Genomic DNA, 15,739 nt, shown 5'->3' on the forward strand with positions numbered 1-15,739 from the left:
TATACCTGTGTATGCATTTTATTTTTATTTTTAATTTCAGTATTTATTTTATTAAAAAAAACATTTAGCATTCTCCAACCGATAGTTCAACTACTGAACATCTCAACTCAGTTTAGGTCGATATAAACCATTGGAGAAGCAACATCCCTTGATGCTATCAACATAACCAGTTCTAAAGGTTTTGGAATTTATGAGAAAAAGAACTTTGTGACATTGGATAAATTTCTATAGCATAGCAGTATAACACATTTAGAGGAAGTCAAATGCTTGGTTCCCTCACAAGCTCTTTCAGTGCAAGGGTACCGAGTATAATTTTAACATCCTATCAAAATCCAAAAATCCCCCAAATGAAAGTTTCAATTTTCTAGCATTGCAGAACCAAATTCAGAGAAAGAAAGTAACCAAACGCCATTTCAGAATCATCTGTGCAAAATCAAAAGAAAAGGAAAAGAAAAACCCAGTTAAAGTTTCTACCATTCTAGCAATAAAGAAAAGCAACTAAGAAAGATTAAACAACCAACAACATTACAGAAAAGGAAGTTTCAGGATATTTTGCCAAAAGCCAAGAAATCCAGATGAAGTTTCTAGCTTCCCAGCATTACAGAACCGAAATCATAGAAGTAAAACAACCACAACACTATACAACAAAAGATTATTTCTGGTTCTCTGATGCGTTCCTTGTAGCCTCTCTTCCACGGCTTAGAGATGGGTTCTGGTGTTCTGTTGTTGGTGGCTCAGCTTCACCATTACCAGTTAGAACATTCTTATCTCGCCTTGAAAGGCTGATTTCTACCACTAATTGATGAATAGGCATAGAGATTTCTCGTGCAAGATATATATGTTGGGCAAGTGATATTACAAGATACAGAAACAAAGATTTCAATGGCTCATCCGACTGCAACTGATTTTGGAAATAGAGAGAGAGAGAGAGACTAACTGTTCTTCTCTTTCTTGCAGCGAAAGGGGGTTTTGAAAATGCTAGTGAGAGAGAGAGGTTGGGAAACAGAGAGAGGGGAATGCGGCCGAGAGATGGGGAGAGGGTGAGGGAGAGCGGGAGATCGAGAGATGGTGAGGGAGAGGCTGAGTGCGAGAGAGAGAGAGAGGGTGAGGGAGCTTGGGAGATGGAGAGAGGGAGAAACGTGTGGATGCAAAAACCCTGGTTTTGGGAGGTACACAGGCGGGAGAAAATGGCGGAATGATTTTCATTTAGGGAGGGGCGCATGACGGACGACTCATTAGGACCGTGGGTTTTAAGATCGTGGGACCCACCATGATGTATGTTATTTATCCACTCCATCCATTAAATTTAAAATATTATTTTAATGGTTGATGCAAAAAATGAGTCAGAATGAAGCTGTAAGAAGACGACACAACATATTAATAATTGAAATTTAATTTTTATGATTTCTTATTGTGTGGTCCACTTAGACCTTTAATCTACATAATTTTTGGCCCAATCCACTGAAATTATATATCAGAATTTATGGATGGCTTAGATCAAACACATATATTTCAATGGGCCACATGGAGCCCCTTAAGCACCATCAATATTTAATATGGCTATGATGAGGGGGTAGGCTTTAGGTACGGATCAATTAAGTTTTAGGCATGGATTAAATCCATAGCAAAATTACTACGGATTTAATCCGTAGCTGAAAACTTTCAAAGTTCATACCCTTTGCTCGATTTTTTGGTAATGATCGCACCCCATGTAGAGAAAGATTTTCGGTGTTCAATCCTGTCATCCACGATATGTCTGTGGAGGCTACAACCTTGATATCGCTAGGGCGTATAGTAATTATGTCATACAAATGCGAGATGCATGAATCACACTATCAGTCATGCAGCAATCTTGCGTGTACCGTGCGCTCATGTGGGCAACTCCTCCTATCAAGGAGTCCTATAATAATCCGCCTAATGACATGTACTATGATCAATCACTCCTCATATCAAGCATACATATGATGTGCATGGACATGAATCATGAAGCTATACTAAGCATGTTATTGATGATGATAATACTCTCCTCATATCAAGGATGGGCCTAGATGGCCTACTCATATCAAGAATAGGCCTAACAATTATGGGAGGGGCCCAATGATTTGGGGTAGCCCAATGAGGTAAGGTGGTCATGAGCTTAACAACAAGCTCCAGGGAGACTTACAATGTGGATATTTAACCACCGTTACTCCCTAGAGAGCGGCCCATTAAGAAATCTAATATACATTAGGGCCCATGACCTAAATACTACTTAGGAAGCAAAGATGGGTATCACACATAACATTTCATTCATCATGGTGGAGTCATGCATCACAATTGGGCCTCATCACCTAGGCCTCATATGTACCATAATGGGCCTCACACAAGGGCATCATGTACATCACAATGGGCCTCATACAAGAGCCTCAAATACATCACAATGGGCCACATCTATGGGCCTCACATGCATCACATTGGACCTCACCAAATGGGCCACATGTACATCATGATGGGCCTCATCATATGGGCCGCAAATACGTCACATTGGGCCTCATACAAGGGCCTCATATACATCATATTGGGCCACATCCCATGGGCCTCATATACATCACGATGGGCCCCATCACTTGGGCCACAAATACATCACAATGGCCTCACCAAATTGGCCACAAATACATCACAAAGGGCCTCAACAAATGTGTCATAAATACATTACAATGGGGTGGGCCCTGCACATTCCAAATGGGCCCCACCAGATGGATAGCTAGGATCAAACATGTACATCACGTGAGGGCCACGTGAATGGATAATGTGAATACAAAATACATATGTCTAGGTGGGCCCCACCCATCCAGAAATCAGATGGATGGCATGGCTGAAAACACATACATCATGTGGTCCACGCCAGCTGGAACGGACGGTGGGGATAGCTCCACGTGGCTAGCCTCACGTCCAGGCCTGGACGGACGGCCTAGATATACCACACAGCAAGGTAAGCCCCACATGGCACCGTCCAGAGATGGACGGTGCAGATACAAAATACATACATTAAGGTGGGCCCCACCCCCGCACGTGTGGGGTGGGTCCCACGCTGCAAAATGGATGGACGGTATGGTATAACACATACCTCATACTCGGGCCCACAGAACTTGCTGACGCTGATATAGCAGTTATATCTACTGGTGGGGTCCACATAAATGGACAGTTTGGATATAACACATACCCATGATCAGGCCCACAGACTTGATGATGTCAATACAGCAAGTGGTCCCACCGTCCAGATGGACGGTGGGATAAAATACATAAATCATGGTGGTCCTGACAGATGGACGGCGTGGATAACAAATACATCATGGTGCACCCCATATAGCACCATCCAGCCATGGACGGTGTAATGTACAACACATCATCAAGGTAAGGGCCCACCCCACACGTGCTGCACGTGTGGGTGGGTCCCACATCCTTCTAAATGGACGGACAGTATGGTATAATTCATACCTCATGTTTAAATCCCCAGAACTTGCTGACGTTATACAACAACTGTGGTTGCTGGGACCCACCGTCCAAGGTCTGGACGGTGTGGATCCAGTACATGCATCAACGTGGGTCCACATGTTTGGCCCACCTCAGCTTTGAATAAGCTGATATTTATGTTTTCTCTTCATCTGGGCCTGTCCAAACGGAGAGGCAGCAAGCCCAGCAAGGTGGGCCATCACATGGACGGTGAGGGTATGATACATAGTTCATGGCGGGGTCCATCAGGGTGGGCCATGCAACCCCGGAATCGAGCCAATATTTGTGTTTTCCTTCATCTAGACTGGCCCGAAAATGGGCAGCAAGATAGGCCCTACTTGGTGGATGGTTGGATGGTCCCCACTGCATGGACAGCCTGGATATCATGCATCATCAGGTGGGCCATACATATCATCAATACCATGAGAGAGAGAGAGAGAGAGAGAGAAATGGTGGAGATGGGAGGAGCTCCGCTACTATGAGCTCCTCCATCTACATGCATACATCAAGATGGGCCCCAAAAATCGTATGGACCCTAAATCAAAATCAAGATCTAGCACCATGAACACCCACCGATTGTCTTTTTTTTTAAAGCTCCTTAGAACCCTTAGCTCATAAGCTTCTTCTTTAAAGGTGGATGATGAAGTTTGAAGGGTTGGATGGTGAGATGAGTGGTTAGGAAGTGGGCCAGACTTGGCAAATTTTGGAGCTTCCCTAGTTTGGATGGTTACTCTCCTTGGGTGCTTGGGAAGAATGGGTAGAGAATGAGAGAGAGAGAGAGAGAGAGAGAGAGAGGTGATGGGTGATAGGTGGAGTGATGGGTGATGGGTGTAAGGAAGGGATGGGTGAAGAGAGAGAGAGAGAGTTGACTTTAGATAATGGCTTGTGTAAGAGGGAGATGGGTTGTGTACTTGACTTGTGATTGATTGATTGATGTGAAAGGTGGTAAAGATTCTCTTAGAATTAGCAACATGTGGTGTTTTTCTCAAAAAAATGCAAGCCCACAACTCCTAGCCTGGGTATTGCATTAGCACGCGAGACGCGACGTTAGAACCGCGGTGACGGCGCTGTCGCAATGGTACAAGTCTTGAGTCGAGTCGACTCTGACATATGGGATGCAACTTAGAGTCATGCGCAAACGCTGATTATATGTTGTGGTCGTCGAAATTCGACGAGGAGGATCGCAAAAGTCTAAGGAATAGTATAGAATAGTATACGAGCCTTACAAATGTTGTCCTTAAGTTTCAAAAGGGGCACTCGTGGTTATTAGAGCGCAGATGTACGAAAACCTTTACAGGTTGATCGGGAGTACTTCAACAGGTGGAGCGGCAGCAGCTATTAAAGGCTCCACGTCTCTACGTATGTGGCATGCTCATCTGGGCCACATGAGCTAGCAGGGCATGAAGGTACTTTCTGATTGATGTTTGATTCCTGATTTTAAAAATTTTGATTTAGATATATGCGAGCATTGTATATATTGTAAATAATCTAAATGTCTTTTAAATCTGAGAAACATGTATGTAAGGGAGTGCTTGATTATGTGCACGCTGACGTATGGGAGCCATCGCCAGAAGTTTCCATTGGGGGGTCATCATAGTTTGTTTCATTCATTGACGACTACTCCAGGAAAGTTTGGGTTTACTTCATGAAACGTAAATCAGGGTAGAAAATAAAGGTTTTAAGGACTGACAATGGTGGGCGAAAAATAAAGGTTTTAAGGACTGACAATGGTGGAGAGTTTTCTTCTACTGAGTTTAATGATTATTGCAAGGATGAAGGGATCATCGGGTATAACACAATGCGCCACACGCCCGAGCAAAACGGTGTGGCTGAGTGAATGAATCGGAATCTCCGTGAGAGGGACAGATGCATGTTAAGTAATGCTGCATTGGGTAAGGACCTATGGACAGAGGCCGTTAACACAACTTGTTATTTCGCGAACAAGTCTCCTTCAATGGTAATTGAATGTAAAATCCCAGAGGAAGTATGGAGTGGTCAGAAAATGAACTACTCAGATTTGCGCATATTTGGTTATGAGGCTTACTCTCATGTACCATCAGTTGAGAGAGATAAAATAGACCATAGAATCAAAAAGTATATTTTTGTTAGCTATGGTATTGGTGTGAAAGGTTACAGGTTATTTGACAAGGTCACACGCAAGGTCATCACTAGCCGTGACATCAGATTCGATGAAAGTTCTCTATTCTGCAAGAATGATCAAGAGGAGCAAGAAGAACCAGAAAGGTTGATCATAGACTTCCAGCTTGACTCAGATGATACTCAAGCAAAGAAAAATGCGTAGACAGATTTACAAGATCAGTTGGAGCAGCCACCTGTGAGAAGGAACCTACCACGTGATCGGATGTTACCAGAAAGATACAAGGACAACTCTAATATTGCATATGCCCTTATTACAGATGAGGGGGACCCGTCTACTATTCAAGAGTCTCTTGATGAGCTTGACGCAGAAAAGTGAAAGGTGGCTATGGACAATGAGATGGACTCGTTATACAAAAATCACACATGGGAACCGGTGGAACTTCCAGTGGGCTGAAAAGTGATCGGATGCAAGTAGTTATCAAAAAGAAACAGGATATATACAAAGCAAGGTTGGTAGTGAAGGGTCATGCTCAAAGAGAATGAATCGACTTCATAGAGATATTCGCGCAGGTGGTTAAGCAGGTATCTATCAAATTCGTGTTGGCGCTGGTTGTCCAATACGATTTCGAGCTGGAACAGATGAATGTTAAGATTGCATTCCTGCACGGGGAGTTGGAAGAATAGATCTACATAAAGCAACCAAAGGGCTATGAAGTTAAAGAGGCGGAGAAAAAGGTTTGCAGGTTAATGAGGTCATTGTACGGCTTAAAACAGTCGCTAGGTAGTGGTATAAAAAATTTGAATATTTCACGTTGAGTCAGAAATTTACTCGAAATAAATACAATCACTGTGTCTATTACAAGACATTGAGTTATGAAAAATTCATCATCCTAGTATTGTATGTTGAAGATATATTGATCGCCTGTCATGATATGTCTGAAGACTTAGTTATTAGGGACATTCGAGATGAAAGATCCGAGGGCTGCAAATAGGGTTCTCGGCATAAATATTCATAAAGACAAGAAGAGGAGCAGGCTTTGGTTATCACAAGCAGAATACCTTGAAAATGTGTTGATCAAGTATGGGATGAACCAAGCAAAGCCGGTGAGCGTTTCCCACGTAGCTCACTTCAAGTTTTCCTCAGAACAATGTCCTAAATCAAATGAGGAAAAATAAGTTATGTCTCATGTGCCTTATTCGAATGCGGTTGGTAGTTTAATGTATGTTGTTCACTCCCCAAGTATAGGGTTATGATGTAGTAATAAACTCAGTGAGACCGAGGTCGAATCCCAAGGGACTGATACTTGTACGTTACCTGAAACTAGGTAGAAATATAACTTGCCTGAGATGAAATCTAAATCCAATATCGAATGATGAATAATGGTGAGGAATTAATCTAAAACTTAAGAGAAATCAGAGATAAGAAACTAGGAATTCAGAGGATCCACTTGTACAGATTAGGGAGATCTTATGCCTACTTCATAAATCATGAAAATTAAACTGAACTTCCTCTGATATAATTTTAAAGCGATGAAAGGTATATGAATTAGAATGGATTCTATCACCAAACCACGCCCAGGAGACAAAGTTAACAAAAGAATTAAACTAATTACCAACCAATCAGATGATTATGAAGGTTAAGAAGGGTACCGACATCCAACCATGCCCAGGAGGCGATAGCGAACAACAGGGCTTCCTGACGTCATAATCAAAATAAGGAAAAAGAAATACTCAAAGCCATTGCAAACCCATTGTAATTTCAGTCACAACAGGCTATTAAAAACTAAAAATATTCCCATAATAAAATTAAATCAAAAACCCCTTCTAAACAAAAGGCACACGCAACATCTCTCCCATCAGACTACAAGCTTCACCTCTTAGCCCTAGCTAAGAGGTTCAGCCAGACATGGATGGCTAGATCTCTTAAAAATAAAAAAGAAAAAGTAAAATAAAAATAATCAGAAAAAGGACGAACTCTCTATCTTCTCTCTCGCTTCCTTGCAATCGTCTAAGCCCAGAACCGCCGTGCTCACGTCCAGCCAACCTCCCCTCCTTCCCTTCTCTCTTCCTTTCTTATAGGCAGCCCAGCGTCCCTCGGTATCGGTGTGCGAAAGGGAGACTCCTTGCTACCGTAGGCAGTCAGGAACCTCCGCAGATAAGTTGGCGCAGAAGTCTCTTTACGTAGCAAAAACGGATCCTCCCAACACCCATGCTCCTGTGATCCTGTTCGAACGAATAACATCCCTTGGGATGTTTTCGAGTGGCTTACACGATGGACGGTCCAGATCGATCGTCCGATCATCACCATGGGCATATAATAGTCCCAAAACCAGTCAGCAATGAACGCGGAAATAGGGCCTGCGTACGCCAGTAACGCTGTGACGATGGTGGGGTCCATGATCGGCTTCAAAAGATAGATCCATTCAGTCCATTCGATTCACGAGAAAAATTCGTTCAAAGATGGATGATTTTGGATCGAGTTAGGTGTGGCCCATTGAATTGTAACCCAGCCATCCATCCTGCGTTTAAATGGTTGAGATCTGACATCTGCTGTAATTTGAAATTACGCCACCTAGGCCTGAGTGAGAGGGGACGCGTGAGTCTCATAGACGGTCCGGATCTGACCATTGATGCACGGTGGTGGCCCACTAAGATCCGTCCGCAAGTCCCTGTGTGGCGAAAAATCTGAATTTCTCAATCCAGATTGTTTTGAACGGGTCAGCGCCTGCTGACCGCTCGACCCTGCTTTGGTGTCTTGCTGGTGCACGAGCGTGGGGTACACGCACTGCAAGTGGGGTCCACCTTGATGTTTTCTAGGGAATCCATACCGTCCATTCAGTTTTCTGTCCAATTTAAGGAGCTAAAACCAAAATTGAAGTATATCCAAATCTCAAGTGGGCCCCAAATCCAAGATTCATCGGCTAATCTGTCCGCTGGGACACTTCCACGGGGATTCAATGACTGAAATTCGGTATGTACAGTTAATTTATTGTCCTCAGGCCAAATATAAAGTTTCGAGCTAAACAGATGGTGGAAATCCTGTGATCTTGCATTCTTCACCAATTTCGGGCCTCTTTAACGTGAATGGCTTGATTTCCTCGGATCCCTGGCATGTAAATTCCTCAGTCTTGGTTCTCTGGAGTGCGTCCCTTGCTTTGGTGACTTCGAAGTGTCAAATTCACGCTTTTGATACTATTTTTCAGTCCATGCTCCTAAAGTCACCTTGCAACACAAACATAAGTAAATCGGGCTGTTAAACAATATCCTGTTCGTAAATCCAGGCAATAACTAGGTCCGACATGCAATATTTGACCCTTAACATATGTCATAGTCTGTACGAGACCAGATATTTCACAGGTAATCAGTGTTGTGAGCAGATACATGTTAAACCCTAACAAGCAACATTAAGAAGTGGTGAAATGGATACTTCGATACATTTGAGGTATAAAAGACTACGTCTTAACTTTTGAGAAAACAGGGACAAAGTTGGTATGGTATGTGGATTTCGACTATGCAGGCAGTATGAATTTCAGGAAGTCTACTTCAAGATACTCATTTATACTAGCGGGTGGAGCAATCAGTTGGATATCGAAACTTCAGTCTATGATGGCTCTTTCCACTATCGATGCAGAATATATGGCAGTGAAGGAAGCATTTAAAGAAGGTGTTTAACTCAGAGGCATGATAAATCAGTTGGGACTTCAGCAGGATGTCATGCCGGTTAATTATGATAGCGAAAGCGCTATCAATTTGGTCAAAAATTTTATTTATCACTCACGTACTAAACACATTAATGTTCGTCACCACTTTATCCGACAAGTGCTTAAGGAATGAGGCGTAACACTGGAGAAGATTCACACCAACATGAATCCAGCAGACATGCTCACCAAGGTTGTTCCTATAGAGAAGTTCAAGTTCTGTGCAACTTATCTGGGCTTGGCGATGGCATAAAAGAAGGATAGAGTGTGCACGAGAAGCGTTGATTGAATCTATGATGCGATGCAGAGATAAGAAAAGAGGTAAAGAAGCTACACGGTTGAAGATTAAAGACATGGTGGAGATTATTGTCAATAGATGTCTTAAATCTGTCCATCATCGCGCTACTTGACCAGTCGAGGGGCTGGCTCGACCAATCAAGGGTGCCCTTCAATCGGTCAAGGCTTGCTCGACTTAAAGTCCAGCATGCTATATTTTTGAAGGTCTGGGCCACTCGACCAGTCGAGGGTCAGGCTCAACCGGTCGAAGGGGTCCTTCGACTAGTCGAGGCCCTGGTTCGACTAGCCGAGGGTTCCATAGCCCACGCGTGGACTGCGTAAATTTGATGTGGTTTCCGAAAATTTTCAAACTAGGTATGTAAGTGGAGTTTCCTAAACTATAAATAGGAGGTCCCCATGGCTATTTTAAGGTATTCTAAGGCTTCCTAAAGGTTTTCTAAGGGTTTCTAAAAGGATTCTAGGGTTAACAAAGGGTGTAGCAAGGCTGAGATTCAAGATTGTTCGAATCGAGTAAGTCCTCGCTCTTTGTAATTTCTATTTCATAGTAGATTTCTGTCACTTTGTGCCATGATTTTTTTCTAAAAAGATTTTCCATGTTAATTCTTTGTGTTCTCTTGTGATTACTTGTTGCTCTTGGATTGTTATCCGAGATCTAGATGTGTGATTCCGCAGCACAAATCTCCGACAATTAGGCCCAACACGATGCATGTGTTTTATCCACACCATCAATCTATTTTCCTATATCATTTTACGGCATGAGCCCAAAAAATGATACAAATCCAAATCTCAGCGGACCACACCACATAAAATAATGATGATTGGTGATTGAACACCCACCTAAAAACTTCTTGGACATAAAAGTTTTCGATGAAAATGATATTTATGTTTTCCCCATCTAGGTTGGTGTGACTTAATCAACAGGTTAGATGGCAATAAAAATGATTGTGGGCCTTATGAAGTTTTTAATGGTGAGCATTTAATCCACACTATTTCCAATGGTGTGGTCCACCAAAGGTTGGATCTGCCTCATTTTGAACTCCGGCCCTACAATGATTCGTAAAAAAAATAGATGACCTGTGTGGATAAAATGCACGCATCATAATTGGGCCCATAGAGCACCGACCAGCGCAGACTAGTACTGACCAATCAGTACTGAATTAGAGTCCTAGAAAATCTTCCATATTCAAATATTTCAACTTTCATTAACTTTATATGGAGACTGTATTCATAGGGAAAAAAAAAAATCAAATGATCTAATTATTGTCAAAGTAATCTGGTTTAATTTTTATTTTTGACTATTCCCCATTCAAGGTCAGGACCGCCAAGATGACTATGATCTAAGGACAAGTATTCCAATGTAAGAGTTTCTATTTTTTTCATTATCCCCGATGAAAGGCCAGATCTCCGTACAAACAGTTTAGATGATTGGAAGATGTCCATATCAGACAGGACCCCCGCATAAACAGTTTAGATCATTGAAAGATGACCCACATTCAATGGCTAAAATCCAAATGTGTAGCGTAACATGACGTCAGGATGCATGTCCAAGCAAACGTCCCCTCTCTTTACGAAAATTAAAAAGTTAAATAAAAATAAACAATAGAAAAAAGAAGATATGGTGCTGGATATTCAAGCAAACCTCCTCTCTTTATTAAAATTAAAATAATAAAAACCAATGAGAAAAACGAAGAAAAGTACCTACACCGACATGCCCACGAGGCAAGAGCTTAGGTAGGGCTCACCATAATGTCTATGAGAAATCCACCATGTACATCCATTTAACCGGATCATGTTAGAACATGAACCTAAAAATAAGGCAGATTCAAAACTCAAGTGAGATGCACAGTAGGAAACAATGAAGAATGAAGATTGAACGTCTATCATTGAAATATGATCCAGCAAAGCGATGAACCAAGTGGACTGCTAACAAACATCAAGTGGGCTGGCAATCCTTGTCACAATACTAAAGCAAACCTCCCTGTCATTATCAAAATTAAAGAATGAGAAAATAAAAATAAAACCCCTGGAAGAAGAAAGGAGAGAAGCAGCTCGGTTTGAAAATCACTTCATTTACCATATAACACATTGAAGTATAACCTTGTATGTTAACTTTCACATACAATGCTCTCTTTTTGGTCAAAATTTTACTTTTTTAGAACAAACGAACTGCTCAAAAGGTAGGACACACTATGAAAACCATTTTGAGTGAAAATCAGGCTAATCTACTTATTAGGTAGGGCACACATGTAGTTCAATTTAGACCATTGGCTGCCCTAATTTAGATGGTGTAGCTCGCCTAATAAATGAATCAGGCCAGCCTTCTCACTACAGCTGATTTCATAATTCAGACACATTTTGGATGGACCGGATGATCTAATATACGCAGCAGGTTGGTATGGAAGTGTTGCATCTGAAAGTTTACATGTAAACATTGTATGTGAACATTTCTCATATTTTTTTGGCCACACACCCCACGCGGTTTCATTTTTAATAAATGGGAGTACCGTAAACGAGTGGAAATACATATAAAAGGAGGTGAGTGGAGATGTCAATCTCCTCTTTTGATTTAGATCCCGTTGATTTCGGGTCACCCAGGTTCTATCAAGTGATTAGGGCCATCCATCAGGTGGGACCCAACTTGATCACCTATAGTGGCCCGCAAGCCTATTGTGAATATAGACTATTTATTTGATGAATCCTCCACCCTCAAGCTGTTAATGGGGACCTGGTTTGGTAATCCAAGCCGTACATTTATCTGATGAATCCAACTGTGGATGGAACATGCCACAAAAGATCTATAATGGGACATTACTAATACTTCAATGGAAATAAATATGATGAGCATTGGATGGCTATGATCTTCCAATTTTGAAAAAATAAAATAAAATAAAATTATCTATGGTCTGTAACCACGGTAGGAACATAAATGGGCCGGCATGGGCTGGGATGAGGCTTCTCAGATACTGGATCCAACGCCAGTCCAGCCCACTAAGCATCTAGAGCCAAGACTGACCCAGCCCACTAATTAGCACCCATTCCACCTTCACGCATCCAAGACAAGATCCAGCCCAACTAGCACTTTGTCCTCAACGGGCCGGTGTGGCCCATATAGCACTAGGACCAGGCGTTCAAGCCTTCTGGCTGGGGATTGCCTGAAATTTAAGCCCCTTTATTAAGTGGGTCTGACTAGGGCTTTGTCTAGGAGCCCATGGCCCTTCCTGGCCTGGTCTACTTGGGGTTTAAAGGGCATTTATTTCAATATGTCATACATGTACTCAAAATCATTCAGAAGCCCATCTTACAGGCCTTTAATCCCAAGGCCAGCATGGCCCACTTTCATACCTAATCCACGATCAGCAGAGCAAGTCAACGGTGGAAACGGAAGACTGACAAACGGATATCATTCAGGAGTCCGTATCCCTTGCTTGTCACAAAACAAGGTTTTCCTGCAAATTGCATTTAATCCAGCGGTGATGACAAAGTCATTGATGAGGTGGACCTTTCATAATACAGGAAATTTTTGTTTGCGGGTTACGGATTCGTCATACATACCCTCAAGGATAATGTAGTCAACGGCTTCTCATCTCATTCATCTATTCCCTTATAAAAGAAAACGAGAGGTTATTGCTCCGTGAAAATCACCCCAGCTTGAGGAACTGAGTCTGGAGTAGTCATGGCTTCCGAGAAGGTGGTGGTAGAAGAAGTCCCCAACTGGCTCCGCGTCTACGATGACGGCTCCGTCGATCGAACATGGACTGGGCCTACCCAAGCCAAGTTCTTGGTCACTCCCGTCCCCCCATCAGAGACGTTCATCGACGGGGTGGCCACTCGCGATGTGGTCATCAATCCCCATTCAGACCTCTCTGTCCGAATCTATGTACCTGAAGAGAAATGTAACGATGGTGTACGGCTTCCTGTGCTCCTTCACTTCCATGGCGGCGGCTTCTGTGTGACTCAAGCCGATTGGTACATATACCACCAGTTCTACACCAAGCTCATTGCATCAGCTCCAGCCATTTGTGTCTCGGTCAACTTGCGTCTAGCTCCCGGGCACCGACTCCCCGCTGCGATTGACGATGGTTATGCAGCCCTGTCGTGGCTCCGGTCCTTGGCTAGAGCTGAGCTGTCGGAGCCATGGCTTGGAACCCGAGCCGACTTCTCGCGGGTCTTCCTCATGGGCGACTCGTCTGGCGGGAACGTCGTGCATGGAGTGGCGGCACGTGCAGGTAAGGAAGATTTGGAACTGCTGCGGCTAGCCGGAGGAGTGCCGGTGCACCCCGGCTTCGTCCGTGCTGAGAGGAGCCGGTCCGAGCTGGAGTTCCCTGGCTCGGCGTTCCTTACACTGGAGATGATTGACAAGTTCTTAGCTTTGGCATTGCCAGTTGGCAGCAATAAGGACCATCCGATCACATGCCCGATGGGGCCCATGGCCCCACCCATTGGAGGGCTACGGTTGCCACCGTTCTTGGTGGCGGTGGCGGAGAGAGATCTCATGCGCGACACACAGCTGGAATACGTTGCGGAGATGAAGAGGAGTGGTAAGGACGTAAATTTGGTTTTTAGCCCGGGCATGGACCATTGCTTCCACCTCAACAAGATTGCAATCGACTCGGATCCGAATATGGCCATCCAAACGGATATGCTGATAACCGCCGTTTCGGAATTCATTCGGATGCACTGAGCGTGTGCACTGCACGAGTGCAAGATAGATGGAGCTACAAGTATATGATAATAGGAATTAATCACCTGCATGCTGCCGGTTGCATTCTAACTTTTCATGCAGCACTATATTTCCCGCCAAATTTGCCACTTTTTCAGTGCATCCGAGCCATTCGAACAGGTGAGCCCCACCATAAGACCATCTGGTGGAAAAATCAGGCTCACCACACCATTGATATAAATGGATCGTCGATGATCTGACTGGTTTGACCCACTAAAGAGTATATAAACGGCCTAATATTTTTTCGAAATATGATCTACATGTGAGGCCCACGTAATGAAAGGTTCAGATTTCCTACAAGTGGGACACATTGGTAGTGAAAAAATGGGTTGGGTTGCATGCTAAGTTATGATACAGCCGACTGTAGGTGATTGATTCTACGCGTTAGAAGTCGTTCGCTAAGCATTCTCCACACGCATGCACCTTTCATGGCCACACGTTCTGACAGGCACGTGCATTAGATATCCAAGTCTTCGATCATGTGGGGCCCATCGTAAAGATGAGCTGTAGTTGAAATTAGGTTGGTCGGCTTATCGAGTCGGTCATGGCTCTAGGTTGAATATGGATTGTAGTAAAAATTTCGAATTTCAACATGTGTCGATTTAGCACGTGTGGCCTGTTGTAGAGAAGAGTTGCGTGTGGGCCTCGCAAAGCTCCTATTAGGAATTCTCTGTCGTATGCTTGTATTTCTAGTTGTGTCCTTGTAGCAGTGTTCATTTTTCGTTTTTCCATATCTTAAATGATAGTTACTACTCTATTTTACGGGTGAGAAGCTCCGTTGCTTTACATTCGGTAGACTTTTGGTGCATGGACCATTAACGGAGCGGCCAAAATGATGGGCCCCACTTATTCAAACGTAAAAAAGGGATCAGCACTGCACATCTCGAATTTTGTAGGATACTTCCAAATATAAAGGGTGGATTCCAATATTGAAATACGAGCCCTGTTAAGGCCACACGCGTGTGAAATAAAGCTAATGCACACACCACACATGTGCCAGCATGGCACGATTGGTCATAGATCCAACTCATCCATCAGAATAACATCACTACATTGATGCCCCAAATTAATCATCAGTTTAATCCACTGGTCAGGTGGTCTATAGTTTTTTTTTTTTTTTTTAATGGACGGCTCTGAAAAACTTAGCTGAAGTTTACTAAAACAAGATTTGCTAAGCGACACGCGTGTGCAACCAAACTCATTTACACGCCACACATGTGCTATCATGGAATAATATATTTAAGATCCAATCCATCCATCAGAAATAAAAAACTATTTTTACGACATAACCCAAAAATCAGGTCATAAACTTGTCATTTGGGCCACATTTGGCAAATAATGAAAAAAAAAAATACAGCTAGAAAAAACATAGCTGAAGTTTTCTAACCCATCCACCTGTTTCCAATATTGAGGCCCACATGCTAAGTGGACC

The 15,739-nt window shown here is 43.1% G+C and overlaps 1 protein-coding gene across 1 annotated transcript; it reads left to right on the forward strand.

Moving 5' to 3' along the window:
• The first annotated feature begins 13,235 nt into the window (after window positions 1-13,235).
• Window positions 13,236-14,891, forward strand: LOC131218867 (probable carboxylesterase 15). Its single transcript, XM_058213732.1, has one exon. It carries the CDS (start codon window positions 13,261-13,263, stop codon window positions 14,266-14,268), a length of 1,008 nt encoding a protein of 335 aa, XP_058069715.1. The 5' UTR covers window positions 13,236-13,260; the 3' UTR covers window positions 14,269-14,891.
• Window positions 14,892-15,739: the final 848 nt, after the last annotated feature.

This window comes from Magnolia sinica, chromosome 11 (genome assembly GCF_029962835.1).
Source record: "Magnolia sinica isolate HGM2019 chromosome 11, MsV1, whole genome shotgun sequence".
Classification (NCBI taxonomy): domain Eukaryota; kingdom Viridiplantae; phylum Streptophyta; class Magnoliopsida; order Magnoliales; family Magnoliaceae; genus Magnolia; species Magnolia sinica.

Bases quoted from the DNA above. Each gene is read 5' to 3' on its own strand.
- LOC131218867 (XM_058213732.1), top strand. From the start codon at position 13,261: ATGGCTTCCGAGAAGGTGGTGGTAGAAGAAGTCCCCAACTGGCTCCGC.